At 35.3% G+C, this 18,095-nt stretch overlaps 1 protein-coding gene across 4 annotated transcripts; it reads right to left on the reverse strand.

The window, feature by feature from the left end:
- Positions 1-1,232: 1,232 nt before the first annotated feature.
- Positions 1,233-14,540, reverse strand: LOC142334568 (solute carrier family 2, facilitated glucose transporter member 1-like). Of its 4 annotated transcripts, none has more exons than XM_075382699.1 (5): positions 14,387-14,540; positions 6,587-6,798; positions 5,779-6,055; positions 2,913-3,324; positions 1,233-2,170 (listed from the first exon to the last, which is right to left on the reverse strand). In XM_075382699.1, the coding sequence occupies exons 2-5, from the start codon at positions 6,782-6,784 to the stop codon at positions 1,447-1,449; spliced, it is 1,611 nt and encodes a 536-aa protein (XP_075238814.1). In that variant the 5' UTR covers positions 6,785-6,798; positions 14,387-14,540; the 3' UTR covers positions 1,233-1,446. The 4 variants fall into 4 exon arrangements, with proteins under 4 accessions (XP_075238814.1, XP_075238811.1, XP_075238812.1 ...); XM_075382696.1 differs by having other exon boundaries at positions 14,363-14,539; XM_075382697.1 differs by lacking the exon at positions 14,387-14,540 and adding an exon at positions 9,865-10,052.
- Positions 14,541-18,095: the final 3,555 nt, after the last annotated feature.

Here is an 18,095-nt window from a genome sequence, read left to right on the forward strand (position 1 = left end):
CCTATCACTACTGAGCTTTGATTTGAATTGTTATGTTCTTTAGTAGCTTATTTTAAAAAGATCTATTAAAAAAAGCGGCTGATTACAATCCGAATTGTTGTGGATTGTAACAGTCTAAGCTTGGTCCAAAACCTGCACTGCTAATGCGATTCGTCTGTTAGGAACATTTAAAATTTCGAATGTAATAGATATAGATAATTTGTTAGTTAAAAAATCAAAAATGCTGCGTTTTTGATAATCAACGAGTCAAGTTAGCAAAAAACGGCAATTTTAAATTACATAGCACTCTCAACGAAAGTTGAAGTAGGAATAGCCGGCTTTAGAGACTATAAAGATTGTTGTAGTGGTGTTTGGGTGTGTACTTCCGGCAAATTTAATCAAAGTTGACTGAACACTCTAATTTCGTGCTGTTTTTGATGAAAAAGGCTGAAATTTGGAATATTTAGCCCAAAATTATGACAAAAAAATTAAAAATAGCCGGCAATATTTTTTTGTCTTTGAAAATAAGATCAACAACACTATTCTTCAAAAATTTTACAAATTTTAGCAAAATTGACGAAATTTTAGGCAAAAATTCCGGAAACTGTGAAAAAAAACAACGGAATTCACTCTACTTTTCTCGTTTAAACCTCGGTAACTCCCTGTAAAAAACGAAAAAAAAAATAAAAACGAAGAATTTTTAATTCCATATTCTACGCTGGACGAGCTTTCTGATACCAGTCTCAATTCTCTACGATGAATATATCGATCGGGCAAAATTGTCTGAACAAAAAAACCCAATCGAGTATATAGTTCCTCCCCCCTCAAGAGGGGTCGGAACAATTAGCAAAGCAAATCACTCAAATCTAAGCAACCACCTATCAAACTCGACTGCAGCATAGTTTTGCCCACCTAATGAATCGCAGAAGAATCACCTCCGACTTGGCAAAACTTCAATTGTTGTGTGAAAATTCACAAATCATTTTCACTGAATCCGTAAGTCTTCGAAACGAATATTGATTTGAGAAAAGAGCCCTCGCTCAAAATTGATTTATTAACTTTAAACCGGAAAAAATCATTTACATAACGAGATGGAATTTTTCAACCAAAGAATCTCCGTAGAAGATAACTTGCCACGCAAACGCAGCATCACAGGTACGTTTATTGCATTTTCATTAAAAAGTTTTAATGAGCCGAAAAGGCTATCAAGCATAAACGATTCGGAAGTTCTTACGCGGAATAACAAAACGAGGTAGTAGAAAAATACTTTAAATTTTCTCATTATGATTGATCAACACACCAACTAAAGCTACATTAAGAAACAAATAGACACAAAAATCTAGATAATATATGTGAGTCACTCGGAAATTTGTGAAATGAAAATTGGTAGTAAAATCGAATTAAGTAAACTGATTTCATGATTATGATGTACCATAAGTAATGGATCCCTTCAGTTCTTCTCTTGTGTCAAGCTTTAGTGGGCTCTCGGCTGTTGGTAGGTGAAATAATAGGAACATCTTCCTCTCCCGTTGGCTTGTCTTTGAACAGTTGTACAATCTCACTAGCAGACTTACCCTCCACATTCGGCAGCCTCAAAGTCAAGTAAATTATAAAAATCACCAGAAGAGCGAAGAATATGAGGAAAACCCACCCGCACAAGGCCTTTCTCAAGGGATCGAAGCCAAGGGCAATCGTGAAGTTGCAGAGCCAGTTAGTTGTGTTAGCAATGGACATGGCCTTGGGTCTGGGACTTGAGGTGAACAGTTCCGGTGCAATTAGCCAGGGTATGGCCCCAGGTCCAATGGAGAAGAAAGCGACAAATACAAAGATGAGTACTATGGATACGTAGTTGGTGCCATCTGTTGGAGCCACGCCATGACACACTTGTCCGGAATCTACCTCCAGCCCACTCAGCAGCACTCCCACCACCAGTGCGCAAGCTGCCATTCCCCCCAGTCCAACCAGGTGTGAAAGACGTCGTCCTAGTCTATCCACTGTGAAGACAGAGATGCAAGTGATTACCAGATTGACGCCTCCACTCACCGCTACCATGTACTTGGAGAAATCTGAGCTTTTCTGCGGGAGGGCCGCTTCGAAAATAGGAGCAGAGTAATAGTTGATCGCATTGATCCCAGAAAACTGCTGAGACATGGCCATCACACACGAGATTATCAAAGGTCGTCGGAGATAGCTGAAAATTTAAATGCAAAGCTGATAGGTCCAAGCTATGCTAAATTTAATTAAGTTTCTGCAAAACTAAACATAACCGACTAAACGTCGGAAGAATTGCTCTCGAACGACTAGTGGGAGCTCTAATCAATTGCAACCTGCTTCAGTCCGGGGGGGGGGGGGGGGGAGGGAGCCTAAATGGGACTAAAAAGTTAAATAGTGGGCTTCAAATAACCATATTATAGGTTAAGATATACCACTAATAAAATTTAAAGTGAAAAATGGCACCATTTTGGAGGTGGGGAGTCTAAATGGGACTAAGAAATTCAATAGTGGGCTTCAAATAACCACATTAGAGGTTAAGATATACCACTATTGAGATTTAAAGTGAAAAATGGCAAAATGGCACCAGTTTCGGCGCACTTTTCATTTGACTCTTAGAGTTAAATTGTCGCCAATTGAGTTCAACTGCTTGAAATTGTGATTGAGAGAGAATTTTAGATCACGCAAAACGCAAAAAGTCAAGGGCGTAAAAGTCACTCGAAAAGTCAAAACCGTCAAGCAAAAATTTTGCATAAAAAGACACGCACGTTTACAATAATTGCAATGAACTTCGTTCAAGAGCAATTAAAAAGTGCACTTCGCTTCCGTATTTTCATTTCCAAAACATCCGACAGCCTGCTTCAGTCCGGGGGGGGGGGGGGGGGGTTAAATGACTCAAGATTACGTAAGACGAAAACAAGCGCAGATGTAAGATAGCCTACTTGATGAAGAGGAGATCGCGGTAGGATACTGGAGGTTCGGATTTCTCCTTTCTGTCTTCCTCCATAATCTCACTCATTTCTTCATCTATGTTGGCGTACTTCCCTCTCAGACGTATCAGAGCAGCTCTTGCTCCTTCTCTGTCCTCCTTCTTAATAAGCAGAAATCGAGGACTTTTGGGACAGAAGGGTAGAGTTAAGCACTGCATCAGACCCAGTACCAGATTCATGTTGATCAGAATAGGCCAGAGATCTTTGCTGCCCAGGATGGATTCAAAGCCTAAGATTTGAGACACCAGAATGGCTAGCACACATGTCAACTGGAAAATGACTCCCACACCTCCTCTGATTTGCTTAGGGGCTATTTCTGACAAGTACATTGGACAGGCTGACGTTGCAATACCACTTTGAATTCCTGAAAACGGAGCAAATCTATTTTAAGAACAAAAACAATAAAACATGAATTGTACAACTCTTCCACAAATTAAACTACAGGGGTCGTGCAAGACTGTGTGTAGCACAGAATGTTCTAATATACGTCTCAATTTTTCAAAGCTCAAATCAAAGCATTTTTCAGTAGCAACCTTGAGTACGACTTTATTTAGAAAAATGAACAAATCAGAATCCTCATTTGAAAATTTTTTACAATCAAAAGTTAGAGTCGAAAATTATATCAAGTTTTGTATTTTCCGCAAAAAATGATCTGCAAGTCATTTTTAATTCATTCATTTTTTGTTCATGGGCAATTTTGAATTTTGGGCAATTAAAAGCAAACTACTCAAAAAGATCTTTCCTTTCTTTTCAATGTTTACGTTACAAATCGAAAGAAAAGTGACGTTTTTTATTTAAGTTTCTAAATGCAAAACAGACGTTTTTGAAACTCGATTAACTCAAGTATCAATCGATTTTGGATCAGTAGAGAAGAACGGATCAGTTTTGAAAAACAAACTTTCACAAATTACTTTATCTGATTTTGTTGCTAACATCCCATATGTGATCAGTTCAACCTTGTCAAATAGACCCCTTAAAAACCTGAAGGACATAATTTTGGAATTTTGTAGTATTTAGGGAAAAAATACTTTTTAAATCATTTGAATTGCAAAACAGAACTGATTTTTCTCTTGAATCGCAGAAGTTAAAAAAATGCTCAAATACTGCCTCTGTCTACAAAAAGAAGCTCCTAACTTTCACAGAAAGAGTAAGCGTCAGAAACCTGCAAATAGATGAACGTAGTATCTCGAATGGTGTTTTCTCTTTTCTCAGGAAAATTTGTTCCTTATAGTTTTTAATACATCAGGAATATCAAAGTTGTCCATTGCATTCCGTTACGTGCAAGTAAAACCAGAGAAAAAAACTACAAGGCAGTATTTTTAAAACATTAGTCTAAGAGTTCAAAACAAGAAGAAATTAAAAACTTGGCCCAAACTTTCGAGTTTTTAGCGTCTTCTCTTAAAATTATTTCAATTTCCACGGTTCATAATACTCAATACTATATTTCTATTAGCTGCCCTCAAATGCCCTTCAATTAGAGTGATACTAACTCACTTGATCTTATCTCTTTGAATTAAAGTCAATATCAGACTGAGAAAGTCATTTTTGAGAGAGAGAGAGAGAGAGAGAGAGAGAGAGAGAGAGAGAGAGGTAAGTCACATGAGACCAAAAATTTAATCACGCCAATGAACAAAAAATTACTCTCCACTAAGAGTGAAAAATGAGATCAAACACGCAATCCAGTTGAGATTGCACGAACAAAAAGCAGATTTGAAGAGATTGTGACGTCATATGGTCGTTACAAAAATCATATTGACAAAAACACGACGACCAATAACAACCTCAACCATCGGTTTGCAGCTATTAAACTATTAAAAACTTTAAAAAAAGTGACTAATAGGAAGCAACAGAACCCGTTAAAAGCAAAAGAAATGATTGTTTTGTCTTTTGAATACTTGTTCTTTTATAACGTTATAAGAAACTTTCACTTAGTTTTGTTTTAATGCAAATTTTTATAGTCCAGAAAAGTCTTAAAGATAATGTATTAAAATTACTGTCACAACTAAATTATTAGAATAATTTAATATTCTCCCCCACGTCCTTTCCTTTCTTTTTATTTTTTAACAGCTCTCATTTTTTCAACCTGCGATATAATTGAAAGTTCTTTTTATAATCATAACCGACTAATACAGTTGCTCTCAAACTGCTAGTGGGAGCTTGAATTTATTGCAAACTGATTTAGTCGTGTGAGCCGATGAGTATTTAAATTCACAAAGCTGGCTTCAAATGACGTCATTAGAGGTAATTATATACCACTAAAAAATTTAAGGAGAAACAAATACTCAAAATTCGGAGCTCTATTAGTTTGAATTTTAGTAATAAACTGCCGTCACTTGACTTCAGCTGCTGATACTTGTGAATGACAGAGAAATTTAGATCACGCAAAACGAAAACGTCAAGGGCATAAAAGTCACTGGACAAGTCAAAACGATCAAGCAAAATTTTGCATAAAGACCTAGACCTTTACAATAATTGCTTCAAATTTCGCTTGAGAGTAATTAAAAGACAAAATTAACCTTTAAGGGTTACAAAATGCTGTTTCTTTCTTTTGCTTAAGATGCGTGAACCAAAAGTAAAAATTGGACTGAAGATAAAAGCGGCCCTCGAATATATAATCCCCTCCCCCATTTTGTTGGAGCGATTAGAAAGAACAGAGACAGGACGATTCGGAAGAACTTGAAACCGATTTACCACTGCAGGTGAAAAATAACACAAGTTTAAGCTTAAAGTGAAACACTGAGTTTAAAATTCATTGGATGGATCCAAAAAGGTCTAAATGATTTAGTTTTTTGCTACACCGACATGTGTGTATCCTTACCCATGACGAGTCTGCCGATGAAGAACATCTCGTAGGAATTGACGTACTTGCAGCAGGACTGGAGAAGAGTACCAACTAGGAGAAGTATATTGTTGAGAAGCATAGTATACTTCCGCCCAAAATAGGAGGTGAGGGAACTGCTTAGGAAGCATCCAACAATGGCGAATAGGGCCCATACAGCAATGCAGCATGACCAGTACCAGATGAGACCATTCTCAGTGAAGTATTCTCCTTTCCTCTCGTACTTGGCCTGGTTGAAGAAGTCTTTGATGTTGCCCTACAGTAAGAATACATTACAGCCAAGCTAATCTCATTTTAATATCTCCTGATTTACATCTCATAATAGATTCATAAGATTAGAGTTATCCGTTAATACTGACCTATAACTCAAGTCTAATGTTCACTATCATGCTCAATTTTTTAAAATCGCAAGGAAAGATTTGATGAATGCAATACTGCTTGCTCTCAAATTTCAAACCGGATTGTTAGCATTCTCAGAGACAGATCAATAGAGTAAGAAATTAAGAACACCGATAATATCATAACAACCCCACAACTTGCATAACGTGTAGTTTTTATCTCAAGTTCCATGCGATTTCCTCAGATCACAAAATAAAAGCTTTCCTCATACCCCGTGACGACATAGGAAACACGCAACGGACTTTTAACTCATGAAGTAGTTTCTTGTTTCTAAAAAACGTAGCAGCGCTTCGTAAATAATTTGCTAAAGCCTAGTTTTACAAGGAATGACAAATTGAAATAAGTACGACTTTGACTAGGCGATGTCACCTAAATTTAGCTTTCTTACAGATGGGTTGTTGAGAACGCCAGTGTTGAATCCAAATGTGAGTCCAGTTCCAGATACGGCAGCGAATATGGAAAAGCACAAGGTTGCAGTCACCAATGGACCACCTTGCGCAGCCCCTCTCCCTGCCCCAAACGGGTTGTCATCTCTTCTGGCTTCGTTGTCATGCAAAGCCTTCCGATCGTCTTCTCCCCGCGCCATATTGGACTTGTGGTCTAGAGACGAATAATAGGGCTTCATTCTAACTATGACAGTGCAAAGTGTAACTTAATTGGTTTAACACTGTCCTGAATTCAGTTTTAATAGAAAATGAGCCAAATTTAATTTCCTTCAACGGCAAACTTAGTTGACACTAGTTCAAATTCAAACACGGGTCGTTCATTGGGAACATATAGTTCATTGACAAGTGGTTAACATTAATGAGACATTTAAACTGAACAAATGTCACAAATGAGACAAATGTTGAGCGGATATTGTATCACTCATGAAATTTCCTTAGTATATTAAATCTGGGAACCACAGTGGTACTGGTATTTTATAACTAAATGTTTCACACTCCATACATAGTGGCTCTCAGTACAACCGGCTAATCACTCCAGCTAGGTAAACAAAAAGATGCGAGCGTGCAAAACTCGTTGGAATCTTCCAGTACCTCTGAACTGGCCTGTGGATAATTGCACCTACGAGTGGGTCATCTCGGGTATATTATACATAAGGAGGGTAGTAAAAATCATTCGCACAATGTTCCGACCCTCATATCCGCAAACCTCAGATCAATTTTCACCACATAGAGCACAAGTTAATTTTTGAAACCGGAAAATGATTCAGTCATGCCCAATATTACTTTAAGGTGCTCTCTGAAAATAATGGCAGAGAAGAGCTGAAAGAAAACACCAAGACCTCATATTAATAGTGTCTGCACAAAATGGAAACAAATTTGCGCAGTTTTTGCAATCCGAATCAAAATTTTCTGAAGTCAAAAAAACGTGAATAATCATTCTATTATTTCTTGAATCGATTCAAATCAATGAATTCATCAACTACTTCAAATTAGAGAAAAATCAGAAGCTTAGGGTAACAACCAAAATGGCCCGGAACAAACAGAAAAAATGGAATTAAGTTCCCAAGACTCCTCACTTAAACTAGCTCCTAATTCTCCTTATTTCTACCAATAAAAACAACAAACATCTACAAACAGAGAAGTCAATCAAAGCATAACCAACGTCAGAATAATTGATCTAACAACGGGCGCTGGGGAAAGTTCATTGTAGCACGCTTCAGCAAGGTACTAGAATTGAACTACAAAGCTAACGGCTAAAAATGTTATCAGAGCTTATAGACCACAGCCAAGTGAAAAACTGATATCATTTTAACGCTCTTTTGGTTTTCAGAAATAAACTGCCACCCATTGATTTCATCAGCTGCATGAGAGACACAAAAAGGACAAAAGAATCTAATCTTTATTAGAAATTTTCTTAGAGAACAGTTAACGTTTAAGACAGTTTGGAAAAATTTTGGAAGTTGGATTCACAAATTATTGACAAGTTGGAACGCAAATAGTGTGACAATATAACTGAGCTACGTTTTAATTTCTTAAAATAAAGAATTATATCAAAACCTTCGATAAAAATACAACACAACAAAACAAGGAGTTTTATATATTGAAAATGGGATTCTAATCACACTAACTGTTCAAAATGAAAAAAATTCACGAAATTGAAAAAATCATGACACAAAAGTTACTGTTATTCTAAACAATTTAAGCCAAATGCCACTTCACTCACTGCACAAAAAACTAAACAATTGAAATGACGCAAAAAAGGCGAAATGCTCTCAAACGACTGGAGACGCAAAAAAATAGAAAGCGACCTAGGCTAGAGAAACTTATATGCTGCAAAAACAAGTGACATATTTCTGAATGCGCGTATTTCAAATCACCCAAAAAAATAAAAAAAAAGTCCAGCGTTAAAAATTTACACAAGTGAAATTGAACAATTTCTAGAAGAAAAGGGTCAAGCAAAATTTTTTTAAATAAAAAATAAACATTCTCATACAATTATTGCAACTTTTATTTGAAAAGAATCAAAAAGAAATTATTTGATTTGCTTCTGAAAACAAATGTTAAGTACAAAATGCACACTTAAACAAGGAAATTAGTACAGTCTGTCCTGAAACACAATGGCGCACTAGTAAATTACTTGTTTTACCTCAAGCCTGAGTCTAAAAACAAATGGAACAACTGACTAACGTCGGACGAATTGCTCTTGAACGACTGGGGATTGGTTGATTTCTTCAGTAGCTAGCTTCGGTTTAGGAAGAAAAGATTTCGCTTAATTGAAGGGGCATGTGTTGAGCTGGGTGGGGGCACATGGGATCAGTTGGGTGGGGACACAGGGGAACTTCCGAAAGAAGGCAACACCAGTTTCGGAAGTTTTGCTCATTAAGATGACAAATACAAACATCATCGGCTGACGTCGAGTGAATTGCTCTCAAACGCCCGGCAAGCGGCGTACTTCAGTAGTAGACAGCGCGGCCTTAAGGTGCATCAGTTGGGTTTGAGCGGAGTGGGGGGAGGGGTCAAGTGATGGGGGTAGGGTTGTGGGAGATGAGCGGTCAAAATTGCCGGGTTGGAGAGGAGGGTGGACGGGGGGTTTGTGTGTGTGTGTGTGTGGGGGGGGGGGGGTTGGGTGAGTGAGAGGGGGGGGGGAGGCGCCAAACTTTCAACTAAGAACCTCCCTTCACACCTTGAAATTGCCTCCTCAAAACAAATTCGATGAATCGCATACGTAGAGACTAGTGAACATAAAGCGTCTAAAGTCGGACAAATGGCTCTTGAACGACAGGCAGGACAATTTAATTCAATGGCAGTAGCCTAGATAATTTTTGTTTATGGGTGCAAAAAATCCGAAAAGGGTGGGATTGGAACCCGCGACCTCAGAAATCCTCGATACAACCATTCACTTCTCCGCTATCAGGCCCTTGTAATTTCCTCTGCTGCTTTTACTGTAGCAACAAACTTTACTTCTGAGTGAGAACAATTGAGATCACTCAAAAATGAAAAACAGAAGCGTGAAAAAGTCAATTGAGCAGTCAAAGAAAGGTCAAGAGCAAAAGCGCAAAAATGGTCAAACAAAGCTTTTGCATAAAGATACTCACGCATACAATAATTGGTTAAAACTTCGTTCGAGACCAATTAATAATCTGTATCCTCTACCTGACAAAACTTCTTCTTGACAATGCCTTAAATTGTGTGAACAATCTAGGAAAGAATCAAAACTTACTGTTACGACAATGAGCTGAATTGATGTAAATTTCAAGGGCGATAGTTGAGCCTACCAAACAAACTAACAATTGACTCGATTCTGTTGGATAGAATTAATAATCGAAGTGTTTCTGATACGCTATGCTGATTGAATCAACATTGGACCGTATTTATCAAGATAAACACAATGCTCTCGTATACAAGAAACCAATAGTAGAGAGGAGAAGTCATACGTATCAACTTAATCAGCACACTCTCAAAACTATTCAAGACTAAATTTGCAAACAAAGCTGAATGGCGTTTTCAGGTTAGAGAGAGTCAATCAAACTCTTTCTTACTTTATCAGCGACCGCCACAACAAGGCGATCAATGAACTGCGGGTTAAAAATTAGGAAGAAGAATCAGATAATTTTTCGGTCATTGACTGAACAATAGTACCCCCATCTCTTTCACCATCACCTGATCACAAGTTGACATGGGAATAATAGACAAAAGAAGACAAAGATCTCTTTTCAATTTCCCAAGAATCTGAAAGGACGAACTGTTGTAATTCATCAGTTCACTGCCCTATTCGCAATTCAGCTGTCCGCTCAAGAAAAATAGACATCTCTCGTAAAACAATAAACCGCACAAAAAATTATTCTGGAATTTAAAATTGACTCACAGAGCTGGTATACAGACCAGACCGTGCATGCATTGAATGCTGTTAAAGATAAGTTTTATTGATAAATTTGATTCAATTTTTAAGACTACAGATTATTAAAGAAATATAAAAAACCGCTGGCCTTTAGTACAACCAAGTTTGATTCTTTCGTTATGATCTTTTACTCGTGCCAGTTTTGACCTTAATGATTGAAATAAACCATTTAATTAAAGAGTATATTTCTACATCGGGGTTCCGTGTTAGCAACTGATTCAAGTAGCGTGGTCCAATTAATTAGATTTATCAGCAGTTCCGAAGGAGTTGTTTCCTAACCTGTATGAATTCTTACAAGAGGTAAAAAAACCGCCCTGAAACTGGTTTATCAATATTTGAGTACCCAAGTCCATTAAGTAAAATTTTCTTCTTTTTTGCTTTCCCCTTTTTCTACGCCACAATATGTTTTTCTTCATTATAAAGTCATCGCCTCCCTCCGCTTTTTGATCCAATCAATGTTTAATGGAAATGCATTACAGTTTCAAAATGTATATTTTGCCTGAATTTACAAACTTCCATTAAAATACAATCTACAGTAATCAACGCAAACTAAAAAGGCGACCAATTTGAGTGTAACACGCACAACTATACCAAAAATTATTGTGAAGTATAAATCAACCTCGATAAAATCGACCTCGATATAATATTGATAAAGAGAGAAGGATCGATTAAAACGACGTGGCTCAGTCAATTATGTTCGCGCGTTTCAATATCTGCGATCCATTCTATTTCGATATTTGGTCGTCAATTCATAAATAGAGCAAAAAATAATAGTTCAAAAAGTAATTATTTGAAAAAATAATCAACATTTCTTGTCACCTAAAGCAACTTGCTCATATTACAACAAACACTAGTACCTGCAATTGTTGTCACTTTTTTTAATCATGACAAACGTAGTTTCACACGTTGATTGAAGCAAATGTCACAAAAATATTGAAATATGTGTAAGTAGATTGTGGCAAGCTTACCCAATCGTACTAGATTTTCATATTTCAAATAAAAAAATGGCATAGAAAAACTTCAGGTATTTTCAATAATCATTAAACTATTTATATTACACACAATTAAAAGTCATGTATCATCTAGATTCGTGCATGATCTTGTTGTTAGAAAAAAAATCTTGCAAAAAGGAACATTTCCAAAAAAAAATTAAATTCAGTTGTCATATATCTTCATCTCATCGTCATTTGATACATTTCAGTGGTGCAGTATCTGAATACAGAGTGAAAAATCAAGACAGAATTGATGAAAAAGAACACTTGTGAAGAAACAAAATTATAAACTTAAACCATTCACTGGACTTGAGCATCCGCATGTAGACAAATTTGAAAACACGAAACTCAGTTAGCATTACTTGCGTAATTGTGCCGACCCACTTAAGTGGAGGAAGAACTATATGCTCAGCTGGTTTTTTGTTGAGTCAATTTTGGTTCAAAGATATATTCATCGCAGAAAGATGTGAGTGGAAACATAAGAAAGACCGTCCAGCGTAGAAAACATAATTAAGACTATTTTGAATTTCGTCTTTTCTCCACGGAGTTATTGAGGTTTAAAGTTCTCTGAACATTTGAGTGATTTCCGATGTTTTCAGATAGAAGACTGTTTTAGAAATGTTCGATCCAAATTTTTGGCAAAAAAGGCTAGCTAAGTTTTTTCAAAGTTCAGCATTTTTAAATTCAAATTGGCGCAAAATAAGCATCTTTAGTCCGCTTTAGGTTTGTCGAATATACGCACCTAAAAATTGCTGCCACAAATTTCTTAACCTCCAAAGAGTGCTAGTTTTACTTCAGCTTGATATAAGACTGTCATGGAAATAAAATATTGCCGGTTTTGGCTAATTTAAATGGATAATTATTCCAAAAAGCATAAATTATATTTGGACATTTTTTGTCAAATTAGTTATATCCATAAGATTTGGAGCAATTACGTTTTCTAAACGGACGAGCAATATTAGCAAGGCTGGTTTCGTCTAATCGTGGATCTTCACAATCCAAAATATTTCGATTGTAATGGATCGCTATCTTTGATATCTACACATATTTCCTCAATTTCATGTTAATTAAAGACCAGAATAAATTAAAAGCAAGGCTAAACCAGAACCCATTAACGTGCAAATGAGAACCCACGAACACTTATGTTTTCAGTGAATAGCTCATTGTTTTTATGGCTTCAGCTCAGAGTATGAGCAAAAAATTGTTTGACATTTTGTTTTCTGACTGATTTGTAACTTTTATGTCTTTTAACTTGATCTCACTCATAAAAGTTCCGGTCCGCTTCTCAATGAGATACAAGTTAATCGCATATTTTTCAGTCTAAATCTTTTTGGTTGCTTTCAATTTCAAAAAAAGAACGGTTTATTGAACTTCGCCACTTTCTCTCTTATTTAGGTCGATCTATAGCTTATTTTCAGCAAAGATAGCTTGCATTCTCTTTCTCATGCATTAGATCTTAAAACTGTTTGCGTTTTACAGTGTAAATAATAGTTTATTGGGCATTGATAATTTGACTTTTCACAACTTTTGATTTCTAGAAATTTTCTTATTTTGAGGTTCTTTTTTCTTGTCCTGTGACATTACCAAATTATTGATACGTCACATATCACGTTAGTGGCGTCCAAAAAGAATGCAGAACTGAACGTATCACAATTTTTTAGACAGTACTTTTATGATTTTAGCGGCTTCGACACAGTTTTCTCTCAGAATGTAATTGAATTTTGTCCGTATTCGTCGCTCTTTTCGTGAACGTAGGATATATTCTGAGTGGTCTCAATGGTTTCCTCTGGACGGATGAAGAAACGATGATTTCAGTTGATAGCTTATGGTTTTAATTACTTTGCAATTAAGTGTTTTCAATAAATTTTCTCTTTTGTCCTTTTTCTATTTTTTTCCAAGTCTCATTAAGGACGGGTCTCATATCTTTTTAAGAAAGCACAAGTTAATTTAGGCTTTATCTGATGCTAATTTGGTTATTAAGTATTTTAAGAAAAATTCGACATTAAGTTTTGGATGTAATTGATGTTTGTTGTTATTTTTTGCAGATTGTCTTGTCTCGTAGTCTTAATAATGGTAGGTCTCATCGGACCTCTATTGCGGCATTATTAATTGCACTCAGTAATTTGAGTTGAAGGCTATTTTTTGTTGGTACACCAATACGTGAAATTTTGCTACCTCTTCCTCATTTGGTAGACGATTACGCCAAAACTGTGGATTAGCGGGGTCGTTAACATTTATTCATTAAATTCCATCAAATAGTAGAGATCACCTAAGCAATAAGGCTCTATTGACTTACAATTATACATAAGATCACAAAATTTTTCGAGTGAGGTAAGTCACGTAACGTAACGTTGCTATTGGCCTACCAAACTAACAATGATCAGAATGAAACATGACGTCACTAAAAAAATAGCCTCCAAGTGATCGAAGCTGATGAAATTGAGGTCATTGAAGAATAATCGGTGGAGACGTATTAAAAAATTCTCGGCAATTAAGTAAACATTTTTCGATGTCAGAAATTGGTGGAAGAGATGGATCGGAATATTATGCGAGGACGCACAATACCACGCATCCTTTCTCAAAATAAAGCTACAGATACTCAAAAATTCCCTCATTTTAATCGTAATCCTTTATAATGCTCCTTTTCCATTTCATTTTTATGTTTCTTCAACTGCTTCTACAATCTGGTTATAATTAATTACCAATTTCACCAATTGAAGTGTAGTACAAAATATACATATATATTCTTGTCGGATTGCCATCAGTAAAGAATTTGGCGAAATATTTGACGAACTATGAGCCGTTGAACACTGAATGGAAAAGCGTACTTTTTCTATTAATTATTTATTGACATCTGCAAGCAGATCGACGCTTCCCATCAAGAGCCACTCATCAATCTCCCTCGGGCTTTGAGCTCCTCCATTGAACACTTCTGACTAATTCCAACACTTCACTCCATACCTGCCTGAAATTAAGGCTGAAGTTAAAAAAATTTAAGATAGCAGTGTTGACCACTTAATTGCATTCAGTTGTAACTGCACATGAAAAAATACGAAAAAAATTGTACCAGCACCAAATTTTGTGTAACAGCAAGAGTATATAAAATGATACAGCGCAATAAATATGCAAATCAAAGATTTGATCAAATTTTATTTAAAACCAAAACAACGGTATGGTGATCGATTTGGCATGGTAAAAGCAATATGATGCATTTGGATGATTTATAAGAAGATAGCGTATAATCAGGTGGATGTATTGATCAACAACTGTTAGATCGTACAAACTAAGTGCCGTAGGTTAGAAACAATTCCGATGCCGTTCCAACGATATAAATTCTAAAGTTGTTTATAGTGCGTTACCTTGGAAAAATGCTTCCAAATAATTGCCATCTACTGTCTCATCACTTTGCTGTAACTCAAGATCAGAATGAATAATTATCTGAATTCAATAGTCAAACCACCAAACTCTCAACAAACGAAAAATGTTATAAAACTGATGACTGCTGTATTTAACAGATGAAAGTAGCCTACGCAAAGGTTTGATTTGAAAACCTTATCCGAAAGGACAATGCTTGAGAAAATTTTTAAGGATTATTTTGAAAGTAAACAGGAAACACATTTAGATTAATTTAAAATCACACTAATTAAACTGAATAACATGATTTCGTTCTTTTTAATGACCGAAAAATTCTGCATTTTTTGTTTATTTTATATACCTGTCAAATTTAAAATGAGATACAAGTTTTTTCTCAAGTAAAAAATCATGTTTGCTTCAGATGCCAAAGTTTTTTGCTCCAACTTATAACTTAATATTAATCTATCGCAACCGAACATGCGATAAGTTTACAAAAAATTTTTCCCTTCCGGCTAAACGCGATTTCTGAGTATATTTGTTCTTTTAACTTCTACTTCAAAAAATGGGAATTTTCTTGAGTGATTTCTAGATAAATAGGCCAATCACAAAACACTACTCTTTCTCGATTGTGACTGGTAATTCTCGACAACAATAAAATTATTATTTTGATACATCAGTCATTTTCACTAGCAAGGATCAAAACATTTATAGCAATGAAAACATTGTTTGCAGGAATACACGAAAATTAATCTTCAAAATTACCCCTCCCAAACTTCTTTCAATAGCTAACGGTGGTATTTATTACTCTTTAATGTCTGCTGTCCGAATATTCTTATTTTAATTCCAGCTAAAGAACAAAAAAATCAAAGTCAAATGAACGACTAAATAGTTTGGTATGAATTTATTGTCTTCAGGAGAATTATGTGACATATAATTTCGATTAAAACAAAGCATATCGCTTACTTTGTACAATTTTGTTTGAAGAATATCCAACAGATCACTTGATATTAATCTATAACAAGCGAACGTGCGATAAATTTACCTCTTCTCCCTTCAGTCTAAACGCGATTTCTTAGCACTTTGTGTGTTTTACCTTCTATTGCAAACAATGAGGCTCGGTAACTCGCGTTCGCACCTAATTAACCAACCCCACTCATCCACATTTTTGGCTTCATTGTATACCAAATGAGGAAGAGATAGACAACTTTCAAAAAATCAAAAATTGTTTTAAGAAATTTGGTGTATGAAAAGAGTTGCTTCCGAGTGAAATCACTTAGTAAAGTAAAAAAACGCCACATTACACGGCCGATGAGACCTGCCATTATTAAGACTACGAGACAAGACAAACAACACAATCAAGTAACAACAAACATTATTTACATTCAAAACAATGATTTTTTGAATTGGAAAAATCAAAATAGCGTCAAATAAAACCTAAACTAAACAGATTAATTTAAATTTCATTAGCAAAAACATAATATCAGTCCTTAATGAGACTCATTAACAAGTAGACAACAAGAACGGCAACTTTAAAATACGTTTATATTTTTTGAAAACAAATAATTTCGAATAATGAAAACAATAAAATCTTCAAGTATGTTATATTAAATAATACCTCTACAAAAAGACTTAGAAACCTGTCAATATACAAAAAATTTGTATGTCTACAACAACAAACGATAAATACCGATGATAAAGAACAAATCAATTGAAAATTACAAAAACGGCGTCAAAGCCGTTAAAACCACATTCTATTCCGTAAAAAATAAGATACGATAACACCAATAATATGATAAGCAACCTCCGAATAACGGGACTAGGTCACAAGTAGGCAAAGAACAAAAAGGGTGAAGCCAAAACACAGTATTTTTCGAAAAGAATTAATTTCAAAGTCATAAAAACATTAGCTATCAAATGAAATTGCTAAATCTGTTCATTTCTTTCTCGAAAGAAAGCTATTGAGATCTGTCATTACTCAGAATCTGTCATTCGTCTACAAAAATATGTTAAATTGTGCCTTCTTTTAACACCAATAGCGTGCTATGAGACTTGTAATTAATGTTAAGGACACCACGTAAAAAGTAGAAAAGAACAGCAGTGCAAAGTTGAAAAACACGTCTAATTTTTAAAATTATTTGATTTCCAAATCATGACAAACATTAGATACCACCTGATATCAGTAAATAGGTTCCTTTGTTCATCCATAGTCGTTAACAGCTGCAAATAACCAAACATTATTCACACGATCACAAAATCAACGATAAATCGAGAAAAAAATAAAAAAGATTCATCAAATTCTGCTAAAAACGGTGTCCAAGCCCCCTAAATCGCAATTTGTTCACTGAGATGAGTTCAAATTTGCCTGCGTTTCAACGCGACCTAAGTGATATATGACCAATCAAAAATGTTAGAAGACCAGAAAGAAAAATCTCAAGATCGAAAAACTCCTAATAACGAAAAATTGCGAAAACTCGTAGTATGAAAGCAGAAAGACTATAGCTTAAAATACAAAACCGCTATAATCATTAAATTTTAATCCAATAGAAACACGATGAAACCTGTCTTTGCTGACCTTGAGAAATATATTGACCAAAAAATGGCAAAGTTCAATAATCCATTGTTCAGTTTGAAAACAAGTAATTTTAAATTCAAAACGACCATAAGCGTTGAGTCCGCTTAATTGAGAACACTTAATTGTTCCAAATGTTATGGATATGAATAATTCGACAAAAATGTCAATATATCAAAGATAAGTTATGCATTTTGGAAAATTATCCAGTTAAATTACCCAAAAACCGTGAAATTTTTTTTTCATAAACTCTTAAACGAAGCTGAATAAAAAAAGCCCTCTTAAGAGGCTACAGAGATTGTGTGGGTAATTTTTAGGGGTTTTCAGGCAAAATTAAACAAAGGACTAAAGATGCTTATTTGGTGCCAATTTTGATTTAAAATTAGAACTTTGCAAAATCATAGACAGAATTTTAGACAACTAATTGGATGAAACACGTCCACAATAGTCTTCCATTTTTAAAGATAAAACCAACAACACTATTATAACAAATTTACCATAATTTAAGCAAATTTGCCCCAAAAAAATGTGTAATAAAGAAAAATTGAACAAAAACAACGGTATTCAGTCAAATGTTCACAAAACTTTCAGCATCAAAAGCTCCGTGGAAAACAACATTTTAAAAAAATTCCAATTAT

This window comes from Convolutriloba macropyga, chromosome 2 (genome assembly GCF_964194025.1).
Source record: "Convolutriloba macropyga chromosome 2, txConMacr16.3, whole genome shotgun sequence".
NCBI classification, from domain to species: Eukaryota; Metazoa; Xenacoelomorpha; order Acoela; family Convolutidae; genus Convolutriloba; species Convolutriloba macropyga.

Excerpts from the sequence above, each read along its gene's own strand:
- LOC142334568 (XM_075382695.1), bottom strand. The coding sequence starts at position 6,823 with ATGAAGCCCTATTATTCGTCTCTAGACCACAAGTCCAATATGGCGCGG. Across the intron at positions 6,056-6,586 it reads GCGTTCTCAACAACCCATCT|GGCAACATCAAAGACTTCTT; the intron begins GTAAGAAAGCTA and ends TTCTTACTGTAG. Across the intron at positions 3,325-5,778 it reads CATCGGCAGACTCGTCATGG|GAATTCAAAGTGGTATTGCA; the intron begins GTAAGGATACAC and ends CTCCGTTTTCAG.